This window comes from Haliotis asinina, chromosome 9 (genome assembly GCF_037392515.1).
Source record: "Haliotis asinina isolate JCU_RB_2024 chromosome 9, JCU_Hal_asi_v2, whole genome shotgun sequence".
Taxonomy (NCBI): Eukaryota; Metazoa; Mollusca; class Gastropoda; order Lepetellida; family Haliotidae; genus Haliotis; species Haliotis asinina.
In genome coordinates this window covers 38,294,042-38,318,099 of record NC_090288.1, presented here as the reverse complement: position 1 = coordinate 38,318,099, position 24,058 = coordinate 38,294,042, and the positions used below count along the sequence as shown (strand labels likewise).

The 24,058-nt window shown below is 37.4% G+C and overlaps 1 protein-coding gene across 2 annotated transcripts; it reads left to right on the top strand.

Moving 5' to 3' along the window:
- The first annotated feature begins 41 nt into the window (after positions 1-41).
- LOC137296235 (muskelin-like) lies at positions 42-22,237 on the top strand. 2 transcript variants are annotated; one of them, XM_067827974.1, is made up of 21 exons: positions 42-156; positions 1,297-1,366; positions 2,019-2,161; positions 2,609-2,697; positions 3,479-3,588; positions 4,813-4,950; positions 5,805-5,859; positions 6,654-6,728; positions 7,393-7,464; positions 8,036-8,148; positions 8,589-8,702; positions 9,314-9,471; positions 10,660-10,801; positions 11,911-12,043; positions 12,775-12,830; positions 14,134-14,210; positions 15,256-15,367; positions 15,701-15,778; positions 16,140-16,304; positions 16,700-16,757; positions 17,538-22,237. In XM_067827974.1, exons 1-21 carry the CDS (start codon positions 77-79, stop codon positions 17,657-17,659), a joined length of 2,160 nt encoding a protein of 719 aa, XP_067684075.1. In that variant the 5' UTR covers positions 42-76; the 3' UTR covers positions 17,660-22,237. The 2 variants fall into 2 exon arrangements, with proteins under 2 accessions (XP_067684075.1, XP_067684074.1); XM_067827973.1 differs by having other exon boundaries at positions 72-156; positions 12,760-12,830.
- Positions 22,238-24,058: the final 1,821 nt, after the last annotated feature.

Genomic DNA, 24,058 nt, shown 5'->3' with positions numbered 1-24,058 from the left:
TCCATATGTTTTTTCCCGTTCGTCTTTTATATCCCATCCCACCGTTCTCAAGCGTAGAAAAGTGAAAAGGAAAAGAATGGCTGCTCTTTCTTGCAAACAACGACTCAAGTACTCAGTGGTGAAATGGTCAAGTTATTCCTACAATTATGTCCCAGAGTGCGTACATTTTTCTTTTAACATTTCTCACATTTGTATCAGTAAACGCATGCTGTTATCTTAGGTCTATAACAAACAATAGACTGAAACTACGACTATTCTTTCGCTTGGAGAGAATAAAGGAAAACAACCAGTTTATTTGTATGTCATTAACTGTAGCATTATAACTATGCTATCCGTTCAACTTCACTAAGTGTTAGAAATGCCTAAATTAGTGTTGTAAATGTGGCTACAATCCTGAATAATAAACTCCTCTCAATAATCTGTCATCTCAGAACTCATTGTCATTCAAAATGATAAACAAGATCAGTCATGGGAATAGTTTTTAATATGTGTTTACCCTATATATGACAGTGTTCTCTATAGCTTGAGCTTCTATGTGAAAGAGGTATTTATAAAAGCAAATTTGTTGCAGATACATCTATTAATATGCTGCTTGTACGCTTTAAGTGGAATGCATATTTTTGTTTTGTTTATGTGTGTAGGCTTTAGAGGCTCCACACGTCCACATGTTGTTTGTCTTTAAAACTGTTTACTGTGCCACATAATGCCGTAAATCTGGTTTTTAATGAAATGACAGTAAAGGATTGAGCTGGCTATCTACAGTCTTTCCGTCCACCCCCTTTTTTCCACACTGTTCCATGACAGAAGACAAAGATTTTAGTGTGTATGACTAAAGGAATAAAACACAATGTGCCCACTGCTAAGTTTGTGTTTTAATGATTCAAAAGCTGACCAAGTCTTGTTGTAAGAGGCGACTAAAGGGATCAGGTGGTCAGGCTCACTGACTTGGTTGACACGTCATCAGTTCCCAAATGCGCAGATCAATGCTTATGTTGTTGATCACTGGATTGTCTGGTCCAGACTCAATTATTTACAGACCGCCGCCATATAGCTGGAATATTGCTGAGTGCGACGTAAAACTAAACTCACTCACTGATTATCCAACATGACATCTAAACAAGAGCATGTAAGTCATTATTTGGAGATTGTGCTTTCAAGGTACTTACATGCAAATTGTTTTCAGCATGTGCTATGGAAGATAAGAAACAAATTGCTTGTCATTGGTGGCTGTGTATGTGATATGATATTGTGTTAATATCCAGTGTTCTCATATTCCTGTGAATTTTTCTATTTCAGAAACATATGTCATGACAAACCAGGTGACCAAACTTCAAGATGGTCTTCAGATTCCAACAACCCTCCTCAGGTAATTGTAATCTAACATTTATGTATCAAAGCCTGATTTGGAACAAGCTGACTGAAATGTATGTGTCAAGAATTAAGTATGTTGTGTATCTGGAGAACATTGTGTACTGTTCATATCAATAATTACTTCAGACTAATAAGAGCCTGGAATGAATCAGTATCATGTTAACAGTAGTCATGATGGATGGTTGAAATAAGACACCTATGTCTAGTCTTAATGAGCTGAGTCCCATGAAGGTCCAGGGTAGAGTAAGCCTTCAGCAACCCATGCTTGTTTTTTAGAGGTGACTAACCGGATCGGGTGGTCAGGCTCACTGACTTGGTTGACACGTCATCGGTTCCCAAATGCGCAGATCAATGCTTATGTTGTTGATCACTGGATTGTCTGGTCCAGACTCGATTATTTACAGACCTCCACCATATAGCTGGAAAATTGCTGAGTGCAGCGTAAACCTCACTCACTCACTGAGCTGATTGTATTATGGGTCCTAAAGGTACCGTAAGATGAGTTATTGATTGCAGATAAAAATATATCAAAGTTAGGAGCATGTTAGAAGTTCTTAGTTTCAGTTAGGTCATGCTGATGTCATATGAGTTAAACAAAGAACAAACAAGAAGCAAAGATCATATGGTTTTCTTCATCAATGTTGCAGTATTTGGTGCTCAAACTGGAAAGGCCTGCAATTGTGGAAACAGTATCATTTGGCAAGTATGAGAAAACTCACGTGTGCAATCTCAAGAAATTCAAGATCCACGGTGGACTCACTGAAGATCATATGATTGAAATCCTAGACAGGTATATATTATATTTTTATGGTACTGATAGCTGTACACACTCCCCACAATGTTCACCGTTGTAGTGCTGGAGGAGAAACGCATACACATACTTAGGAACTGACTACAAATTAATTTTGTCTTTATGCAGGAATAAAGAAAGTGTGCATGATTTGTTTACCGAACAGCAAAAGAAAAGCAAGTTTTAAAAAAATGAAATCTCAGAAAGTAAGCTTTCATGTTTGTCTTCTATTCAAAAACTTGACAATAAACCAGAGTTGTGTTTCCTTTGCTATTCAGTATAAATACAATTAGGAGCTATAAAAACACAGTATATAAGGTATGATGGTGATTAATTGCTTCATGATTATTATCTTTACAAACAGAATATTTGTTGTTACGTAAGTGGTAGACAAACTGGTCAGATTGTATCTAAATGTCTCACCTTAGTGCAACAATTCTATTTCAGTGGTTTGAAGAATGATCACACACCTGAATGCTTCAGTCTTCGACATGAAATAGATGGCAATCACTTTCCTTGCAGATATATCAAAATAGGTTTGTACAGTTTGTTTGACAATGAGAGAAATGGTCCTTTGTAATGGATGTTGTGTAACTCAGCATTCAATCTGGATATTGTGTTATATGGTTTAAAATTGACTTGGCTCTTTGGTTCTTGAGTTGTTGTTTTTAGGCAGGTTGGATCAAGAGACCCCTAAATGAGGACCATTTTACTTTTGCATATGCTATAGTTTCGGGTATGTGCTCTATGGCGAAAGGAGATGTACAGAAACACAAACATTGACCATGAAAGCATTGACTCATATTCTTGTTCATTCAAGTCACAAATTCAGTCACCATCTACAAGAAGGATGGGGTAGTTAACTCAGCTGTTAACAACATTGGAAAAGTTTTCTATCATATTAATACTACTGTGTAAAGCTCATTATTTTACTTCTGTTTTGATCATGGCAGTGGGATAGCTGAGTGGTTAAATCATTGGCTTGTCACACCCAAACCCTGTGTTCTGTTCTCCCCATGGGTACAATATGTGAAGCCCATTTCTGTTGTCAGCCGACGCGATACTGCAGTAATATTGCTTAAAGTGACATAAAAGAATACTCAGTCAGTCAGTCTGTTTGATCACCAGTGACTTTAGAAACATTGTATTGCATATGTTATTATACAGCATAATTATTGAAGGCCTTTAAACGTAAGTAGTCATCGTCCTATGTTCTGTTGGATTCAGGTCTTCAGAACATTTTCACTTGTACTTTGTACATGCATTTTGTACATATTCATTATGTAATATAAGCAACCACAACACTGTTATTTTCAGTCCCAATTCAGGCCTGGGGTCCGAGTTTTAACTTCAGCATTTGGTACGTAGAGCTTTTCGGACGTGATGACTGGGATTCTGTGAAACCGTGCATGAACTGGTACAATACAGTGAGTATTATAATCTCCTTCAGTCAATTTTGGGCAAACCTCTGTCTGTTTGTCTGTATGTCTTAAGATCTTTCAGCAAAACTTGGCAGATACGTGAGGCAGATCCCAAAGTGGTGCCTTATGCTCTTTACAGGTTTTTGTCATGTTCACTTTCCCCTTTTCCATGGAAATGATTCAGACGTAGTCTCAAAGGGAGAGATGGCTTTGTTACCGACTCAAAAACTTCTTACCATCTTTCAGCAATACTTGTCAGATGTGTGTCTTATGAGTTTTTCCCTGTTTCCATGGAAACGATTCAGGCTTAGGCTCAAAAGTGAGAGGTGCGTTTTGTTTCCAGAGCACAAGAAGAAAACTTCTTAATATATTTCATTAGAACTTGGCAGATAAATGGGACTGATCTTGAAGTGGTGCCTTTTGCTTTTCACAGATTTTTGTCATTTCTATTTTTCTTTGTTTCCATGGAAATGATTTGAACTTAGTCTTTGGGTGGGTTCCTTTTCCGGAGCACAAGTAGAACACTTCTTAATATCTTTCAGCCAAACTTAGCAGATGTATGAGGCAGACCACAAAGTGGTTCCTTTTGCTAATTGTAGATTTTTGGCACTTATATTACTGGGTTTCCATGGAAACAATTCTGACTTAGTCTCAAAGGGAGGGATGGTCTTTCTTCCCTGAGCACAACTCAAAAACCATTTTATATCTTTCAACAGAACTTGACAGATATATGAGGTAGATCTTGAAGTGGTGCCTTTTGCTGTTTACAGATATTTGGCAAATTTATTTTTCATTATTTCCATAGAAATGATTCGAACTGAGTCTAAGAAATCATCAGGTAACTGTCAGATTATTTGTTCTTTCAAATATGTTGGAGCTGGGGGATATGTCATCTTCTCATGACTCTTGTATAAACATCTGCTTTGAAACATTTTAGATGTAAGATTTGTTTGTTGTTTAATGATCTACTCAACAATATTCCAGCTAAATGTTGGCAGTCTGTAAATAATCACGGGAGTTCCATTCCCCACATGGGTGCATCATGCCCGGAATGTGATGCTGCTGAAACATTGCTAGAAGCTAAATCAAAGGAGATGCATGATCGTGATATGAATTATATCAAGCTGTAGAAATGATCTCTTGTTATTTTATCTTGTTCAGATTAATCTGATGGTGTGAAGTGTGCCTGTTTTCGATTATGGTTTTTATATAATGAAGCTTGGATTACAGTATCGGGAACGAGAGGCAATAAGATTGTGTTTGAAACACTTCCGACAGCGGAGATACATCGAGGCTTACGAAGCTTTACAGAAGAAGACAAAGATTGCTCTAGAGCACCCAATACTGACAGAGTTACATCACTCACTGGTGAGTAATGTCCCAGATTAAGAAAACAGTCTCCAGTAATAATCTTGAAAGCCAACTTAGACACTTTATCTCCATGGTCTGGAGCACAGGACCCATGAAGAGCTCAGGGTAGAATATGCCTTGAGCAACCCATCCTTGCCTTAAAAGGCGACTGTGTTTGTCGTAAGAGGCGACTCACGGGATCGGGTGGTCAGGCTCGCTGACTTGGTTGACTCATGTCATCGGTGATCGATGCTCATGTTGTTGATCACTGAATTGTCTGGTCCAGACTTGCTTATTTACAGACCGTCGCCATATAGCTGGGATATTGCTGAGTGCAGCATAAAACTAAACTCACTCACTCACTGGAACACAGAGTCTCTGTTACGACAGTGGAAGGTTGATGATTTGATCTCTTGCCACATAACAGGTGCAAAAGAATGTAATTGTTTTCACCATGTCCTTTTTTGGGGAGGCACAAAGATGTTTTGCTCTGATTCCCTGTACTATGCCTGAGTGGGATGTCTTTGTTCTACTGCAGTATGGTAGCACTGTTGGCTTGCACTAACTGGTATAACTCAAGATGAGTATAGGCAGCTAGAACCCAAAATATTTCAAATTTGGTATGAACATCAAAGGCTTATTGTCATAGTACTAATACTAATATGTCTGTTGATAGATGCATTGACAAACGTCTTCAGATACAACGTGGTGCTCCTATCCCCATACTAACACTTCATTTTAAATGATTGCTGAGAGCATAACTATATTAAATACTAAATGCATTAGAATATACGCATCCTCTGATGTTGCTGGAGATCTGAGTGAGTTGAAGGGTGATTGTCGCTTTATGTTGGATTTTTTCTGCTCTTCAGGTTATGAAAGGAGATTTTGATGCTTGTGAAAGATTAGTTACAAAGGCATGTGAAGGTATGAATTTTATGTACCTATTTACATTTTTTAAAATATAATATGTTATTATAGTATATTATTATAGTAGTTTTGAGCCCTGTCCATCCATCCGTTCATCTGAGATATTGGGGACAGGTCTGCACAAAAACCATTGTAGATAGGGAAACCAAATTTGGTATGTGTTTTCAGGGCAAGAATGCTTTGAAGGAGTTCGAAGACAGAGACCATGTTATGATTCTTTACAGAGTTATGGCCCTTGTCATGCATTTCTTGACTTAGTGCACGTTATCCCCAATGGGGACAGATTGGAGCAAAAACAGTTTCTCATTTAACAGCTTATATATCGCTATTTGTAGGGAGAATAGTTGTCAACAAAACACTGTAGCAGGGGATATTGATGACCATGTCTTCCTGTTATCATTTAAGTTCAAAATTCTTCATCTCTGTATTGTTGTATTGTTTGGTTTATTTGAAGTAGAGATAGGAATTGGTGATTTGGTGTCAAACACCAGCTCCCCATGATATCACATCCAGTAGGTTCATGTCACTTGGAGAAGCATTTAGGAGCAGTAAGGAATTATAACAATGTATAGATGAACAAGTTCTTCATTGCAGTGAGGGTAATGTTTCGGTGAAGGTACTAACACCGTTAAAGAAACATGTGATATCAGTGTTAGAGTCTACACAGATATGTTGCCCTCACAGTAGTAAAGTTGTTACCCATATTTTGATATCCTCACCAGGTTTGTGTCAGAAATGGTGTTTGTGGAGTTATTTAAATGAAAAATGAACTCTTGCATTGTTGTTGTCAGAGGGACTCTTTGATCAGTACATAAGTCAGCAAGATTATAAACCCAAATGGACAGCAATTCAACCAGTCAGTAAAAGTAAGTAATGTTTTATGAATTCTGCGACTTCTGAAAAACAGATAGAAGATATAATGCATTGTCATGTCATGCATGTTATGTGTCTTGTTGAAAGACAAGTTGTTCATGTCTCTTGTAGATAATAAGTATCTTACGTCTCTTGTTGATAACAATTTAGTTATGTCTCTTGTAGATATCAAGTTACTTATGTCTCTTGTGATAACAAGTTAGTTATGTCTCTTGTTGATATCAAGTTACTTATGTCTCTTGTTGATAACAAGTTAGTTATGTCTCTTGTAGATATCAAGTTACTTATGTCTCTTGTGATAACAAGTTAGTTATGTCTCTTGTTGATATCAAGTTACTTATGTCTCTTGTTGATAACAAGTTAGTTATGTCTCTTGTAGATATCAAGTTAGTTATGTCTCTTGTAGATATCAAGTTAGTTATGTCTCTTGTTGATAACAAGTTAGTTATGTCTCTTGTTGATATCAAGTTAGTTATGTCTCTTGTTGATAACAAGTTAGTTATATCTCATATGGATAATAAGTAACTGATTTGTCTTTAAGATAGGAAGTTGTTTCTGTCTCAGGCTCGCTTGTGGGTAGCAAGTTACTTTTGTCTCTTCTAGACAGGAAGTTACTTATGTCTCATGTAGGTACAATGCTACTTCTGTCTCTTGCAGGTAATGATACCAACTCAGTGTTTCGTCCAGGGATGCGAGGCGGACATCAGATGTGTATAGACGTACACACAGGTTAGATGACAGAGAAATAATCTTGTCTTTTTAATATTCAAATTTGAACACGGTAGTGGTTGTTAAATAGATTACTTAGAAGATTGTGCTTAATGGAAGACAGCTCAACAGATAAGACATTGTCAGCAATAATTGTTTGAATGAGATTCTAGAAGTTGGTTAGTAAATAACAAAGCATACGACTTTACGATTAGCCACTTCTTGTTTATTGCATAGAGCAATGTTTCCAAATACATTCTTAGCTGAAATGTTGCTTTATACAGTAAACAAGAAGTTGCTATGTGTAAATTTGTACGCTTTCTATTTGTCAACAACGTTTTGGGTGAAAATATATGTCATTAATATCTTGAATGGAACTGAGACATTGTCTCTGTGTTCAAAGTGTAGTCAGTACCTGCAAGATAAGGTATGACAAGGTGCTTTTCCAGTAATTTGAATCCACATCTTGTCACTATTGAAATACACATGATCAGTGTTTGCTGTACTAGATTCATGTTACACAGCTAAATGATGTGGTCATTATGATAAAATAGAGATGATGATTGTTTTATGTTCTACTTTCTTCTTCTAGAAACAATCTACTTGTTTGGAGGTTGGGATGGCAATCATGACTTAGCAGATCTCTGGGGTTACAATGTTCCCACCAGGCAGTGGACATGTGTGTCGAAAAACACAGAGGAAGAGGTGAGTTTCTGTACTGTTGTAATGAGTAACGTTCAATAATCTTGTGCCACAGGAACTTTGTATCATAAGATTGTATGTCATTGCACCAGTGAAAATCAGGGTTAGAATTGGTTTTCAGCCACCAATGTATGTTGTACAAGGCATCTTACAAAATTCATGGCCAGGCTCACTTACTTGGTTGAGACATGTCATTGTAGACTAGTTGCATTGGGTAATCATGGCTACTCATTGTATCAGCTACGCCATCAATTTGGAAATACTTGCTGAGACAGGTGGATCAGATGTTGGTGTTGATACGCTGTCTTCACTGGAATTCAGATAATCAAGTACTAGTTACTGATGCCTGGAAATAAGTTAGGATACAGTGTTACTATAAGACCACAAGGCTTTTTATTCTCCCACTTATTTAATTATGTTTTCAGCATGTGTTTGTTTTACAGGGTGGTCCAAGTGCCCGATCTTGTCACAAAATGTGTCTGGATCATGAAAGGAAGCAGATCTTTACTCTGGGGAGATACTTAGATGCTTCCATGAGGTCACAAGACAACTTAAAAGTAACTTCAATTGTTATTCACTCTCATTGTTTTGTTTACTTTTTTGTGTATATGCACTGTGTCAAGGCAGTGTTTGCCCTGACGCAGAAAACCTGTGTATTTGACGCATAAATTATCAGTGAATAGCAGTGAATTTAAGAGCTTGTGTCATTGTAACTGAATGCAAAGCTACTGGGCCCTAAGTTCAGATTAGGGAATCTTGTAATTTGCTGTCGTTTAAAACTACTTTATTTACTAATAAAACTGCTTTGTTTGCCTCCGTGTTGATTAAATATCTGGCCTGCTTTGCCTAGTTTTTATTAAACAATCACAGTTGATGTCTTGGTGAAGTTAACTCCCAGAGACATGTCCATGACTCCCTCTCATGGCACCAGGGAGTCATGATGATTCCTAAACTTTCATGTCTCATTCAAGCACTGCAATGTCACCACAGTCAAAGTAATTAAACTGCTAGCACCTTTGAGAGTTTTGGTTCAGTGACAAAGATGTCATTTATGTTAGACAAAGTTGTGTCATCCTCAAGTCTTTGCAGACGTACCTTAAATACTGTTCAAGAGAAATGATATTGTGTAGGATAGTGTTGTTTAATGTTGACCTTGTGTTACTTTCAGTGTGACTTCTACATGTATGACGTGGGGTCTGGTCGGTGGACGGAAATCACGGAAGACACAGCAGCAATGGGGGGTCCACGTCTCATTTTTGACCATCAGATGGTCATTGATGTTGAAAAGCAAACAATATATGTTTTCGGAGGCCGGGTACTTACAAGGTAAACCTCACTGCACCTCAACACAGAGATAGCCAGAATAAGATGCCATTAATCCATGCTCTTGGAACAAGCTGATAAAGCTGAGAATCTGCAGGATATGTAACTTGGCCGACTCTTTGTAAAATATTCCTGAACAACATGGATTTGTTGCTTGTGCTAACAGCCACTGTTATTCATATTCATGAATCAGTCATCATTTCCAAATCCTGTAGTTCTGTTGAGTGTTAAAGGTGTGTTCTCATGGTGCGACTTGTAGCAACAACTCATTGTGTGCAAAATGGAATGTATCACAAAACATGCTTTAAATATTTAGCCCAAATGTTAGCATCCATCTTTTTTACCAATTGTATAGGTTTAGCTCAGCTTAGCATATAACAAGCTCCTACCATTGTCAATGTTTATCTAAGGACAGGTGCTGATTTATAAGCTAGAGCTGCTGCACCTGGATTAATATTGTACCCTTCTTTTAATGTACTTCCATTTCATAGCCCACTGAGTGTAATAAAGAAATGGGGAAAAAAAAGAAAACTCTTTGGGTGCACCATAGCTGCAGCATAGAGAACACTTTGAAATCGCATACTAGTTGCAGCTGAGTGGTAAGACAGTACTGGTCCTAATACCTAATACAAGCCACAAGCTCTCAAACAATGGAATGGCTCAGATTGGTGTCCACCTCAGAGGGTCATCCTTTTGTTGGTGTTGACATTATTTTGGAGACATTGCTGAAAAAAGAATTGACCTTACTAGAGATGAAAGCGAGTGGTTTATGGGCTTTTTATTTGTCAGGGGAATGTTTATGGAATGTTGAATCCAGTGCCGTACCCATATGGACTTAGGCTTTCTCTTCTTCTTTTTCACTGACTGCAATATGTGGATTGACATTAACACTAGTGTTTCTTCTTCAATTGATGAGTTCATGTTGTCCAGTCAGAGTGAAAATCTCAAGAAATAAACAACTATGCAACTTAAAAGTGCACAAATAACAAAATTGCTAGAATTGTTGTTACCATTAGTCGTATGCTACATGTTGCTACTACAAGCCATGTCATAAGATATGCACCTTAAGGACCACTTGCGAGTATCAGAAGTATTGGTTAAATATTATGAACGTATCATCACTTTGATATTCAGTGTTACAAATTGATTGTTGACATTGTGAGGTCAGCTGTTTTTCTCTTGATTATCCAGTGCAAATGAGAATGAACGAGGTCATGAACCAGTATTTAGCGGGTTGTTTGGCTATCATATACCAACCAACACCTGGTCCAGTCTCATTGAGGACAGTCCAGAACTCAGGTCAAGGATTGGTCACTCAATGCTGTTTCATCCAGTAAGTTATTATTTTGACTAATGTGATGATGAAGACTTTTGATATTTCTCAGAGTTTGTGTAGAAACACAGCTTTTCTTCTCTTCATCTTTGTATATGGATAATCCAATTATTATCCCCCGCAAAGCATTTTGCGGGTGGGGGATGGATATTAAAATGTGCTCCGTCCATCCGTGTGTCTGTGTCCGTTCTTCCTTGCATGAATATTCAATATTTCTTCACCAAACTTTACACATAGATTGGCCTAGTGGGGCACTGGTGCCATTTGGTAATTGGCGGCAAGTTTTACTTCAACTGAAATTGGTGGTAGTGCTCGTTTCTCTTTTCCAGTGCTGAACTCTAAAACCGTTCACTATTTCTTCACCAGACTTGAGACATAGCTTGGTCTACGGGTGTAATGGTGCCTTTTGGTAATTTTGGAATTCTGAATAAAATATTTTTGGCGTTTCCATAGGAACAGGTTTGACTTTGAAATTGATGATTGTTCTCTTCTCTGGAGCAGAATTCTAAAACCATTCCTATTTCTTTACCAAACTTGGTTCATAGCTTAGTCTACTGGTACCTTTTGGTATTTTTGAATTGTGATTAAAATATTGTGGCTTTTCTATGGCAACAAGTTTGACTGAGACAGAAATTAGTGGTAGTGGTCCTTTCAGGAACAGAACTTTTAAAACGTTTCATTACTCTCCTTCCACTTTTCTATATTCACACCAAAACATGTGGCATAATCATAATTTGTAGACATATTCGTGAGGGATATTTTGCAGTTATGATGACTTTGTCTTCTTCTTAGTGCACTTGTGAATAATGTTACTATTCGAAGATGTATATGGATAATATTACTGTTTGTGGGCAGAGGATTAATAGTTATTTGTTTGGGCATATGGATAATGTTACTTTTACTTGGGATAAGGATATTATTTCTATTAGTGTTCTTGGGCACATTGGTTACATCAGTATAAGTGGGCACATGGTAATATCACTATTAGTGGGCTCATGGTTAATATCAGTATTACCACATTTTATCCTGTGATGTGGCAAGTGATGCAGCATTTGTGCTATTTTTTTTTTTAACTGACAAAGTGAACCATACATGCTTGATTGTTTCAGATCCGGCGAGTATTGTACATATTTGCTGGCCAGCGAGCAAGAGAGTATTTAAATGACTTCCTCACATACAGCGTGGACACAGGGTTGGTGGAGACAATATCAGATGGCACAAAGAGAGATGGCTGTCAAGCAGGTAGACAAATGCATTCAATCTCCAATCTCTTGTGAAATATTAAACACTGATAATTCATTTCTTTCTTTCAATGTGATCATTTATCTCTGGTATCCACTGCCATTACTTTGGTCCTGAGTTCATCCTGAACTGTAAATGTCTAACACCTGCATCACTTTGGATCTTCCTCTTAATGATTCACTGATATACAGCAATAGAACTGAAATATTGTTCTGGTCACTCATTCCATAGCAACACCCCACAATACTCTCTCTATCTGAAAGTCAACAAGTCATGTTTCAACTGGTTAGGTCCTGTCATCGTACAAGTCACAGAAAACGTGTGTTAGTCACCCACAGCACCACACTTCTATCTTTGGTGGCAAAAACAATAACCAGTAATTACCAGATTCCCATCGTGATATCTTGACAGCAGTGCTTTAATAGTTAATGTGCTAAGTCCAGGAGATATGGTGGTGTAGCCAGTTGTTGAAGTGTAAGCCAGAGGCTTGGCTTTGATTCCCAAAGTGTACACAATGTGGTTAGCCTATATCGGATGATCCCATGTAAAATTCAGTCAGTTGTATCGAATCAAATCACAGGAGTGTAGAGCTTCATGTGGAACTAACAAGGATGAAAATCTCATAATTACCCAGTAACATTCATCTCCTAATAAATGCAATGACATTAAGATTTGGATTTCATTGCCATGACATTTATTGCCATGGATATGATCAGTTTTGTCTTCCTCAGGTTTCACACAAAGGGCAACACTTGATCCGGAATTGAATGAAATCCATGTACTGTCGGTAAGTTGACGAAAGGAGGATTATTACACAGTGCCAACTTAGTGTGTGTGACATGAAATAAGTTCAAATGTACATCGTGTAGGTTTCGCTGGTTGGCTATCCAAGTTAGAAATATAAACTCCGCACACAGTTCGCAAACACTTCCTGTGTTTCATGAGCGGGATCGTCTCATATTTCTTTTATGTACTTAGTATATTACTTCCATATGTTTATGTATTTAACTTACATAATTACAGCAATCATGTTGTTCCTTCAGAAAACTATATGGTTACATACCTATACTGAAATACACGGCAAAATAGACATATAACCAGTAACGAAAATATATTTTGTTTGCTGAGGATGGTCCCTACAGCACACGTGACCTAGCGACTTGTTTTGGAGTTATAGACTCGACAAAACTTCTTAGAAAATACAACAACGCAAGTCAAACACATATTTATTGGATGTGTGCTTCATCCTAGGTCGTTTTGGAGTAATACGCTCCACAAAGTTTGGTATAAAAACAACAACGCATGACAAAACACTTTTATATTGGCACCAGTGATGTGCTTCATCCATGGTCGCATTATACACAGGGTATATGATTTATCCTCAGTTTTGAAGGGTTGTAGAGGGGGGATCGCATTATATGTGGGGTCGCATTATATGCAGGTATACACGGTACATGGGAAGTTTGACTGTATTCATGATAGTAATATTAGTATACTGAGGCAGGATATTTGACAGGATATTCTGGTCAGACTTCATATGTTGCATTTCAGCAGTTAGGTTCCCCTTAATGGAGAGGGGAGATGGGTTGAGGGATGTAATATCATTTACTCATTGTGCTATAGGTCTGCATTTGTTTCCCCACTAGGTACAACATGTGAAGCCTTTTTGAGGGCCCCTGAATATTGCTAAAAGTGGCATCAGATTCAAAACTCATACTCATTACTCCTACAGATGTAGTCAAACTCATTCATCATTAGCAACATCAGTTAAACACGACAGAAAGATGAAATATGAAAGTAAAGACAATACAGTCATGCCCCGTTTATCTGAACCTGAGATATCCGGAAAACTCGCCTTCAGAACGAAAATTACTTAAAACAAATTCACAATGTTGTAAAATTACTCACCTATCCGGAAATCACACTACTTCGAGCTCAACACACAACAACTTGCCTGTCAAACAAGGTTTATAATTCTAAAACTTTTTCAAGAACATTTGATGAGGAATGTTTTGTCTTGTCCATGCAGTGAAATGTTTTATGAAAATAGTACCATGCAAGCCATTGGTATTGTGTTATGTTTGTTGCAGGGCCTCAGTCGAGATAAGGAGAAACGAGATAATGTCAAGAACTCATTCTGGGTTTATGACATTGGGAAAAACAAGTGGTAAGATCATAGCCACTTCTGATTAGGAACATTTCTTTGAGACTGTGACAGGGAGCAGTGCTGTTATGTAGGATTTTGCAGTAATTTTCAAGTTTTCAGTGTGAAAATATGTTCATGTGGGTTTAGGTAAAACCACCTCAACATTTGTGCATGAATGAGGTGCCGACTGTTTGTGTTGTTACTATGGACAATGATTGTTCATCACAGGCTACATGATACTAATGCAGGAGTGTTGGTAGGAAGGAATATATTAAATTACTACCTAGAACTGCATCTGCGTGTTTAGATAAAGTAAAGCTGGATTTTTAATGGTTAGTTTGTTGTTTACAAATCCTTTAAGGTTTTTGCAGATGTGGTTTGTTTAGATGTAGTATGTGTCATTATGTGTTATTATGTGTTAAAACAAAGAGAGATAGGCTGCATGTAAATAATTAAATGTTTCTCTGGCACATTGTTTTCAAAAGTGACAAGGGCAGTAGGGTTTTTTAAAGTTTTTGATAGGAAAAAGAATGACAAGGGAGAACACATTTATATTTTTGTCTCTCAGAAATACAGCTTAGAATGTTTAGCACATATTAATGAGTAATGTGAGACACGGGTTTGATGGGTAGGTGATGATAGTGTAATAATTCATTCATCATGGCCTTAAGTTACCTTTTTTAGTCACTGTGAGAGGAAGAGGGTTGGAAGATGTTGTACAGTGTAATTTGCAGGGAGAATTATGATTCAGTCTGTTACAACCTTAATCTGTATTGGAAAAGTATTCTTGAAAATTCATCAGTACTCTAGTGAACCAGAGCAGTAGGCAGCTGAACTAGCATGTTAGTTTTGTGGACTTCAAACTAGAGGATTAGGGCATAATGTAACCCGACCAGCACGTTTGTCCAGTCCAGCTTACATTTGATGTCTGGCTTTAAAGTTCAGGAATCATTCAGATGATTGACACAATACAGTTGTGTGTGTTGCATTTTTCACAGCACTAAGTTGCCATGACTTACAAAATGACTTACAAATGTTGAAGTACCAGTATTTGTTTCTCTATTAGGTCATGCATCTACAAAAATGAAAACACCGGGCAGCAATACTGGATAAAACAGCAGCATGTGGAACCAGTGCCGAGGTTCGCACATCAGCTGGTGTATGACCATGTCAGGAAGGTGAGATGGTCATTCCGCACACTGATTGGGCACATGGGTTAGAAACAGTACCAGTAATGTATTGATTGTGGAGGGAGACTTTTGAAAATGATCTGTAACCTAGGTAACTGCCTCTGTTGGATCACTTTTACATATGAGTTAGGAAAACAGCTTAGCTGTCTCATGACATTGCCTCATTTCTGTTGTTGTACTAGTGAAGATACAACAACTGACAGTAAATTCATTTTCAGTGAAATTGGAAATGTGTTTTTTTCTAATGCATGAAAACAGCTACTGAACACTTTATATTGCTTGTTATGATATCTTTGTTCACGCCCGTCTGTACTGCCATAGGTCCACTACCTGTTTGGGGGGAATCCAGGAAAAGACAGTCTACCAAAAATGAGACTTGACGATTTTTGGTCACTGCAAGTGAGTAGCATCATTTCTATATGCAGTTTGGTCTGAAATAACTCCTACAGTGCTCATTCAGATTGAAGGACTAGCCTTCCTCTTCTTTTCTTTGAGATTGTTGGCTAGAATAGGTACGCACAACCTCATGCTAATCTTTCAAGGGGACACAACTTGTGTGGTCATCTGGCCCCAGTAACTTGGTTGGTTGCACCTCATTGTACACTAATGGCATCTATTGTTGCTGACAATAACAATCACTTGATTGTCAGGTTCAGACTTGATTATATACTGGTTGCTATTATAGAACTGGAATATTGCACACTGTGGCATTAAACTAGCGCCATGTTACATAATCCACTCATCTTTCTTCTTGTCCCAGCTCTGTCGTCCGTCAGCAGATCATCTTCTCCGTCGGTGTCGGTACCTAATCAGGAAGTACCGCTTTATGGAGCTGGCTGCAAGTGATCCGAAGAATGCCATGATCTACCTGCAGAATGAACTGGCCAACACTGTCGACCATGCAGATACAGAAGAGACAAGGGAGGTAAGTGCAGTTATTTTGCGTAATATGTGTAAGTGATACTTGGCTATTAGGAAGTAGGACTACTGAGAGCTGGTCTTTCTCCTAGCCTTGTTCGGATGTAATTTTTAGTGGCATGTATTTTATGTTATCAATGGAAATACGTGTAAATTCCTTACAGTAACAACTTTCCAGTTTTCTGTTCTCTTCAAGATTGACAAATGAGAATCGAGTGGTTCGGTTTTGGGACATAACTCAATAAATGTCATGTACTGTTGTATGTTTTAATCTGGTTCAGATTCAGTTATTGCAGGGAATCATGATTGTGCAGGAATATTACTGAAATATTACTGACTATTGTTTCTCACTCACTGTTGTTGCTGTGGGGAAATCTTAAAGTACCATTGGCCTGTTTTCAGTTTCAGCTTCTTGCCTCTTCCTTGTTCAATGATGGTACTGAAAATGAAGCATTGGAAGGTACTTTCCTTACTACAATTTCTGTGTATATCATCAAACTGAATAATTTGGGAAAGAAAAAATTGTTTTTTGTCAGCATTGTTTGAATTTATCAATTAGTTATGAATAAGTATATTTAGTATATGATCAAATCTACCTAATATCTCTGCAGTAAATATTGAACAAATTTTGACAGAATATTGTGAGAATATTATTATTTGAAAATCATTATGGGAAGATTATTCATCGAATCTGTATTTACAGAATGATATCAGATCATATTTTGCTAATATAGCATGTGTCATGTGAGCTTTTTGTGGGAATAATAAATGTCATACTACATGTATTTGTAAAATATGATACTTACAATGTATAAACACATTAATGATAATCTCTTTATCATATAACAAATTTGTTGATGAAACATTTTGTGATTCACGATGGTACATTTGGAAGTAGCCTATAAATACAAAGCCAGATAAAACTGTCACATTTGAGGAATAGTGCCAGATAATTTGCAGCCATTAACAGAAGCACTCAAGCATAATTGTGAGTAATTACTGCTTAAAGCCAAATCAGCTATGCAGCTATTTGCAGCTACTCTTACACATAAGGAACCATATTTCCCTGTATTTGTATTTGTCATTTATGACATACCATGCAATAAATATGACAATAAGTTGTATTATTTGCATATTTATTGGATAGTGATACCAAGTGTATTGGTTGAGGGCATTTATGACTCTGTGAATCTTGTGATAAACTACAAGAATTTTCACACGAAAATAATGTTATTTTCAGATACCGATGTGAGCGAACATTTTCAAAGTCGGACTGATCTGTTTGATTTGCTGGTGAACTACTTTCCTGATCACATGACACAGCCTAAAGGAAACCTGGTGGACCTAATACCTCTCGACTAAACTTGGATAGATTAGACTGAGAGTTGCTCAACAGTGATCAGTCGCTTCCCCTGCGCAATACAATGGGCTTTCATGTATAGATTTGTACTGACACATATACTGTTGGAAGACATGTGTGTCTGGTGATGTGTATGTGTAGTGGTGACTGAGAGGGTGCAATGCGAAAAATGTTGGAGTCAGGAATTGCAGCTGTCACAGTTACCTACATGAGTTTTTAGTAGATCTTGGTGCAGTAAGGACAGATCTGGTTATTTTGAAAGGAATTCGCTTTTATGAGTTCTTGTGATTTTCTCCCAATGCTTGAGTGAAAAGCATTGATATGTGTTATGTTGAGGTATGTTCATGTATTTATAGGCACAGGTTGTTTCTCAGTTCATCGTTACATACATTCGTCAACTGATTCTGGTTTCACTACACAATATCAATAGGTATTTCAAGAGAGAATTACTTGTATGGTGTTAATGGTAAAATTCTGAAGTTTGATTTGCTGGAATCATCTAAGCTGAAAAATCTGTCTTATTATTTAATATTATTGCATGACATAGAATACATTATTTTACTGAATCAGCATGAGGTTTTGTATGTTATATGTTGTTGTTGAACACTGAGGTTATTTCCCTTTGACCAGCTGGCCTGGATAGGATTGAACCTATTGTTGATATTAACACACTAGTCAAACTGTGAGGCAGAATTATTCCCAGTACCTGTGACTGGTTGCAGGAAAATGCCTGGTACAAGCTGCTAGGATTTCCATGATACTCCAAGACTACAACCCAAAACACTGGATGGAGCAAATGACTGTATTCTGTAAACCATAATTCTAGATTTGTTGTGTATGTGTGACTTTGGTTCACCCTCACCCACACCCCAACCCGAAAGTCCTATAATATATGATCAGATCAGTTCAAAATATTGTTCAGATGTCTGAGAAGATCTTTTGGAGACAGAATTTTCGTTTTTAACATTGCCCCCACATGCATGTATTTGGGATCCACACTGGCAGCCCCACAATGTGCAATTTTGGTGTGTGTTAGCACTGTGTAGGTTAGTGGAAGAAGGTAGAGAGGAATGTTTCAAATATTTAACAACCTTTCAGTCATTATCAGCCAATGTCTTCCAGCTTTCATGAGTGGAAAGAGCATTCTAAAGACATTTGCTAAAACAGGGTTAAAATGTGCAAGAGTTGTCACATGTAGATGCATGGTTCCATATGGATGGTGTAATAAGTTGATTTATTCCATATGATATTAAACCATGTCATGCCACTTGAACAATGTTTATTTATGGAGTAATGTGTTATTAAGTATAGATGGGAGCGGTGTGGAGTTGTCCCTCTTGAGCATGCAAGGATTTGCTGATTAATGACTTAAATTCACCAAGATTATGATCCTGTATATTTCAACATCCTACAAGTGTTTATTATTTTTACTAATATGGTTACCAGTGCTTATGGGATTTACCTCAGTGGTAAAATTCTTTAAGATCAGCATCACTTTGCTTGGGTCCCAAATCAGTCAAACCCAGACCAATTATATTTCTTGTTTTACTGATTAATGTCCTCCCAAAAAATGAGGGAAAAAATAAAAATAAAATCACAAGTCAAAGTAATAGTCCTTTTAAATGCTAAAAGTGTTTTACTTTTGGCCATTTATGAAGTGTATATGGGGCAAAATACAATCTAAAAAGAATTTTCTTGTATAGTTTACAATTTTGGACATTAAGAACATTAGGATTTTATGTTTTGAGCTGGGGAAATTAATTATTTTTTACTTATTCTTGAAAAAACAACAACTGTCAGAACTGTAGGACAAGAAATAACATTGGTCTGGCCTAATACTTAAAATGCTGCTGAAAGTGGCTATGCACCAAACACACTCACCAGTGCAGCAGTAGTCTTTGGGTGTCCGGTTCAGAGAAAACATTTCTAAGAGAAGCATTTTGAAACTGGAGAAGTAAGGATAATTTATATGGATGAAGGTGTATCTTTTAATGAAGAAGTTTTTCGTCTGTTTGTCTTATCCACACATTTAGCAGATTTATAATGACTGAAAACTCTCCTAAGTTCTGTTGGACCTCATTAACATTGTCTAGTCTAAATGTCATGACTTATCAGATTCTACAACAAGTGCATTTATGTTTGACCTTCGTCCTCCGTGGCATCACTTCAGTGATAAACTGGTGACCTTTCTTTGAAAGAGCCTGTTAGCTGTTTGAAAATTAACCTCCAGAATGGCGCTGTTGCAGATGTCATAAACTTTCAGGTAATGACATTTAGGATGAGGATACATATGTAGTCACTATTTGATCTACTAATATTTGTAAACAATAATTTGACCGACAAATAATGATGTCACAGATGTCATCTGACTTTCATGAGGCAATAATTCATGAAGTATTGTGTGATGTTTTAGATGGATAACAGCTATTTTTACTGAAAAAAAACTTAAAGCAGGAACTGTAGTTGTGTTAGTCATCACTAGGCAAGCTTTATCCATGTAAAGGTAATTAGTCTTCTGGCAAACAATACCCGCATGTTTTGAAATGTATCCATTAGGTAAGTTATCTCGTTCAGTGCTTGTGGATAATCATTGTCATCAGGTCAGGGAGGGCATCTCATATTTGTTCTTTTTATGGCATAGATGTTCTTTCATTTAAGTTATTTTCATTCTTGTTTTAAGGCTGAGTTTTATCCAGTTTCAGCTTGTGCCTGAAATGTCTGAGTCTGTTAACATCATTCTCAGTAGTTATTAGTGTTGCTGACTATTATTAGCAGACGTGACCTAAGACACATTTACTAGACCTTGGCATTGGCCTGTTTACTAAAGTCACAATTCGGGCAAAATATATTCTTCAAAGAATTCAGTTTGTGGTCAAGATGCTGAAATTATCTGTCTCACAATTAAGTTGTTCTGCTGACCAGGGACCAGTTATCCAGGTCAGAAAGAAAAGGTGCAAACTGAGTGTTACTCGTGAAAAGACAAGTAAAAAGATAAATCTCATGGCCGGCTTATTACTAAAAAGACCAAACATTGGTCAGTGTCTGTGATGGGTTCATGAGTTCAAGCCTTGCCTCAACCACTGCCTTTGAATTTGATGCATGTTTTTAAGTGCATTAGTTCTTGTGTCCAGTTATTGTCATACAGATGCAGCAAATGAAGTTCACAAGTAGGGGTTTTGTGCTGTGCAGTTGTACATAACTTTGTTCTCGCCTATGAGTAGTGAGTAGTGTTTGGAATTAAATAGTATTCAAAACCCAGTTTCACAACTATCTCTTCATTTAGGTCATCAAACGTTTTTTTTTTCATCGTAGTGCTGAGGTCATTTGTGGAATGGGGTCTGTTAGATTTGCACTTTTGATATATGAATCTTTCCTCCTCCATTGTAACTTCTTTAATAACTTAGGTCAGATTATGACAAAGATCCCTTTACTTCAAAGCTTGCTTGAAAACGCATTTAGCAAATCACTGCTGGGTTCTGTTCAGGGGATAGTGGTCTGCATGTAATCGTAACTCGATTACTTGGTTTGATGTTTATGATGTCAATCAGTGGATTGTCAGGTCCAGACATGATTCTTTACAGAACACTGTCATGTAGCTGGACTATGCATGGTTAAACAACAATCAAAGTCTTACAGTTTGTCAAAAATATTGATACATATAGGAAATGTGTTATAAAACCCCAATGAGTCAGTTGACATATTGGTATGATCTCAATCCTTATCACCTATTTCAAGAGGAATTTACTGCTCAGGATCAAAATGTGTACAGGGTCTCTCATATTTTCAGGCAGTTTGCAGCAGCTTTAAAATCTGGTCCGTTTTAGGGACCTGGGACAAATTAATGAAAATGGGCAGGGATTGTTAAAACAGAAATCTTATGCACCAAAAATGGTGAGGTATCATAAATATTTCTGGGATATTTCGTTGTTGTGAAGATTGAGCACCTGATTTCATTAAGAATAAATTCCACAAAATAGTCATGATACTTTCGTGGTTCAATTTTTAACTTCTATTGTGTTCCTATTTTCTGGTTTCATGCTTTTGAGTAATCCTAATCTGTAAATTTCCCTAATTCCAATGCATCAAAACAATTGGTTTATAACTTGCTTGAATAAGTGCTACCTTAGGTGCTTCGGGGACGGGTTTTTGAAGTTGAGATATACATTTAACCTGCAAATTACTCATATGGTATAGCATCTTGCCAATAGATATCCCAGGTGGCAAAGTTTGTAATGAAAAAATAATCGTTTAATCAAATGCTTTTTTTAATAACTTGAAAAGGCAACAAGCTGTTTCTGTGCATGCAGTGATCAATGTTAATAGACAACAATCAATGTTAATATACAACTGATATTTGACACAATATTCAAGGAATTAGCATACATTATTGAACCAGTATTGTTAAGACATTTGTAACTTACTGACTGTACAGTTCTGATGTTAAAATGCTTGTATGAATGTCTGTGTAAATGTGATGTCCTCCTTCATGCTGTCCTTGTCAAACATCAAACTCTTGCTATGAGCAGTTATCCAAATGTATATATCATGCAAATATTGTAAATAAACATCAATCAAATCTTTGTGGCATTTTATTGGTTTTCTGACTTTCAAAGACAGTTCTTTGGATTCTGTTTGCTTTTGAACATATAAAGTATGATACAAATAATTACGATATGGTTCCTCAGTCATGTGGACATGACAAGATTTGTTTAGTTTTACACCCATTGATCTAGCCCTGGAATCACTGTCAGTGTTATTTCATTCTCAGGGATGACAACAGGTGAAGTGATTTCAGCTGAAAATCAGCTGGGGTCAATGTATCTAATGAAGTTTCGGTGAAATTATGAAATTTGATAGCCCAAGGGACACAGATATGGGTAATTGGCAATGTTAAGCAGGACACATACAGCCCTCTCCCCAACCCCCCTCCCACACCCACACACACAAATAGTTGACCTATTTCAAGATCGATTGATTTGCATTTAAATTCGTGGATTTTCGCGGATTCGCGCAAAATTGCCCTCCCTGCATTCTGTCAGTCCACTATATACTTTTGCTGAGTGCGGCGTCAAACAACAAACCTTTTGTTCTGTCAGTACTACAATATCTTTTCAATCTCAGCCACAGCCTCAGAGTCTTCACTGCAAATAGCAAAGTTGCTGATCCAGCATAATGCAATACTCACTAACTCATTGTTTCTTGTTTACGGAAACTGTATTTCTTCCACTCAAAAACAGTCATTTCTTTCCATTTTTGTTTGTTTTTCAACACTAAAGGGTATTTCAGATATTACAAAGGAAGGTCACCAGATCAGTCAAAGCAGTGGCAGAGCTCCAGATTTGTATTGTTTGCTGGTTGTAAGAGGTGACAGCAGGGTCAGACTGGATGACTTGTACTCGGGCAGTATTGATATCAGTCACTGTTTCAGACTTGAGTATCAACAGGATGCAGTCTGATAGCTGGAACATAGCGGAGTATGGCATTTAACAAGATACAATGCACATCCAAACGTGCCCACACACACACACACACACACACATACAAATTAAGGAACACTGCTTGATAGCGGTATTAGAATCTACATCGAAACATCACATTTATTGGCAGAAGTTATCTATCCATAAAAAGGTGTTCCTCTTCATCATATTAGCTTAAATGTTAAAGATGAAAGAAGACAATAGTGACAGAAATACTGAGCAATGATCACCACTAAAAGGGCACATCAACAAGCCACAGAGCCAGACTACCTGTTTCTTTTTTTTTCTTTTTTTGACACTGACGGTTGAAAGGATGCAATACCTTTGTTCACCTGCATGTGAAGTTTGAATACTATGTCATTTGGTGTCTAAGTAATATTCATGACTGTCATGATCGAACAAAAACTAATCCTCATGTAACAATACAGAAAGGCAGCAACACATGCTCCACATGCAAAGAAACAAAGTAGTTGACACCAACAGTGTTCTCTGCTAGAAACTGTCTACCTGTGAAGTCAAGGTATGAGTAACTGAAGATGAAGAATCAGTTGGCATGAGCACCATCTCCAGACACTGGTATCAGGAGACTGACCGAGGTCAGGCTGTGTTATAACTTCTGCCAAGGGCCACCATGCTACGTGCCTTGAAGATTAAAACAGCAGCATCTACAACATCATGTACTGTGACAGCAGTGTAAGCAGATAGAGAATGACGTTCACAGTGATGGAGAACTGTTTGTTGGTGCCAGAAGTGAAGATTAGTGCTCTATTGAATTGGGAGAACCTGGGTGTGCCTGTGCTGGCATTGATATTTTGGTGCCATATAAATATGGGTGGGTCATGGATTTGACCAATTTGGAAGCAGCTGAGCAAATCTTCAACACTAGTAGAACATACCTATGCTGGGTCTAACATTTCAAAACCT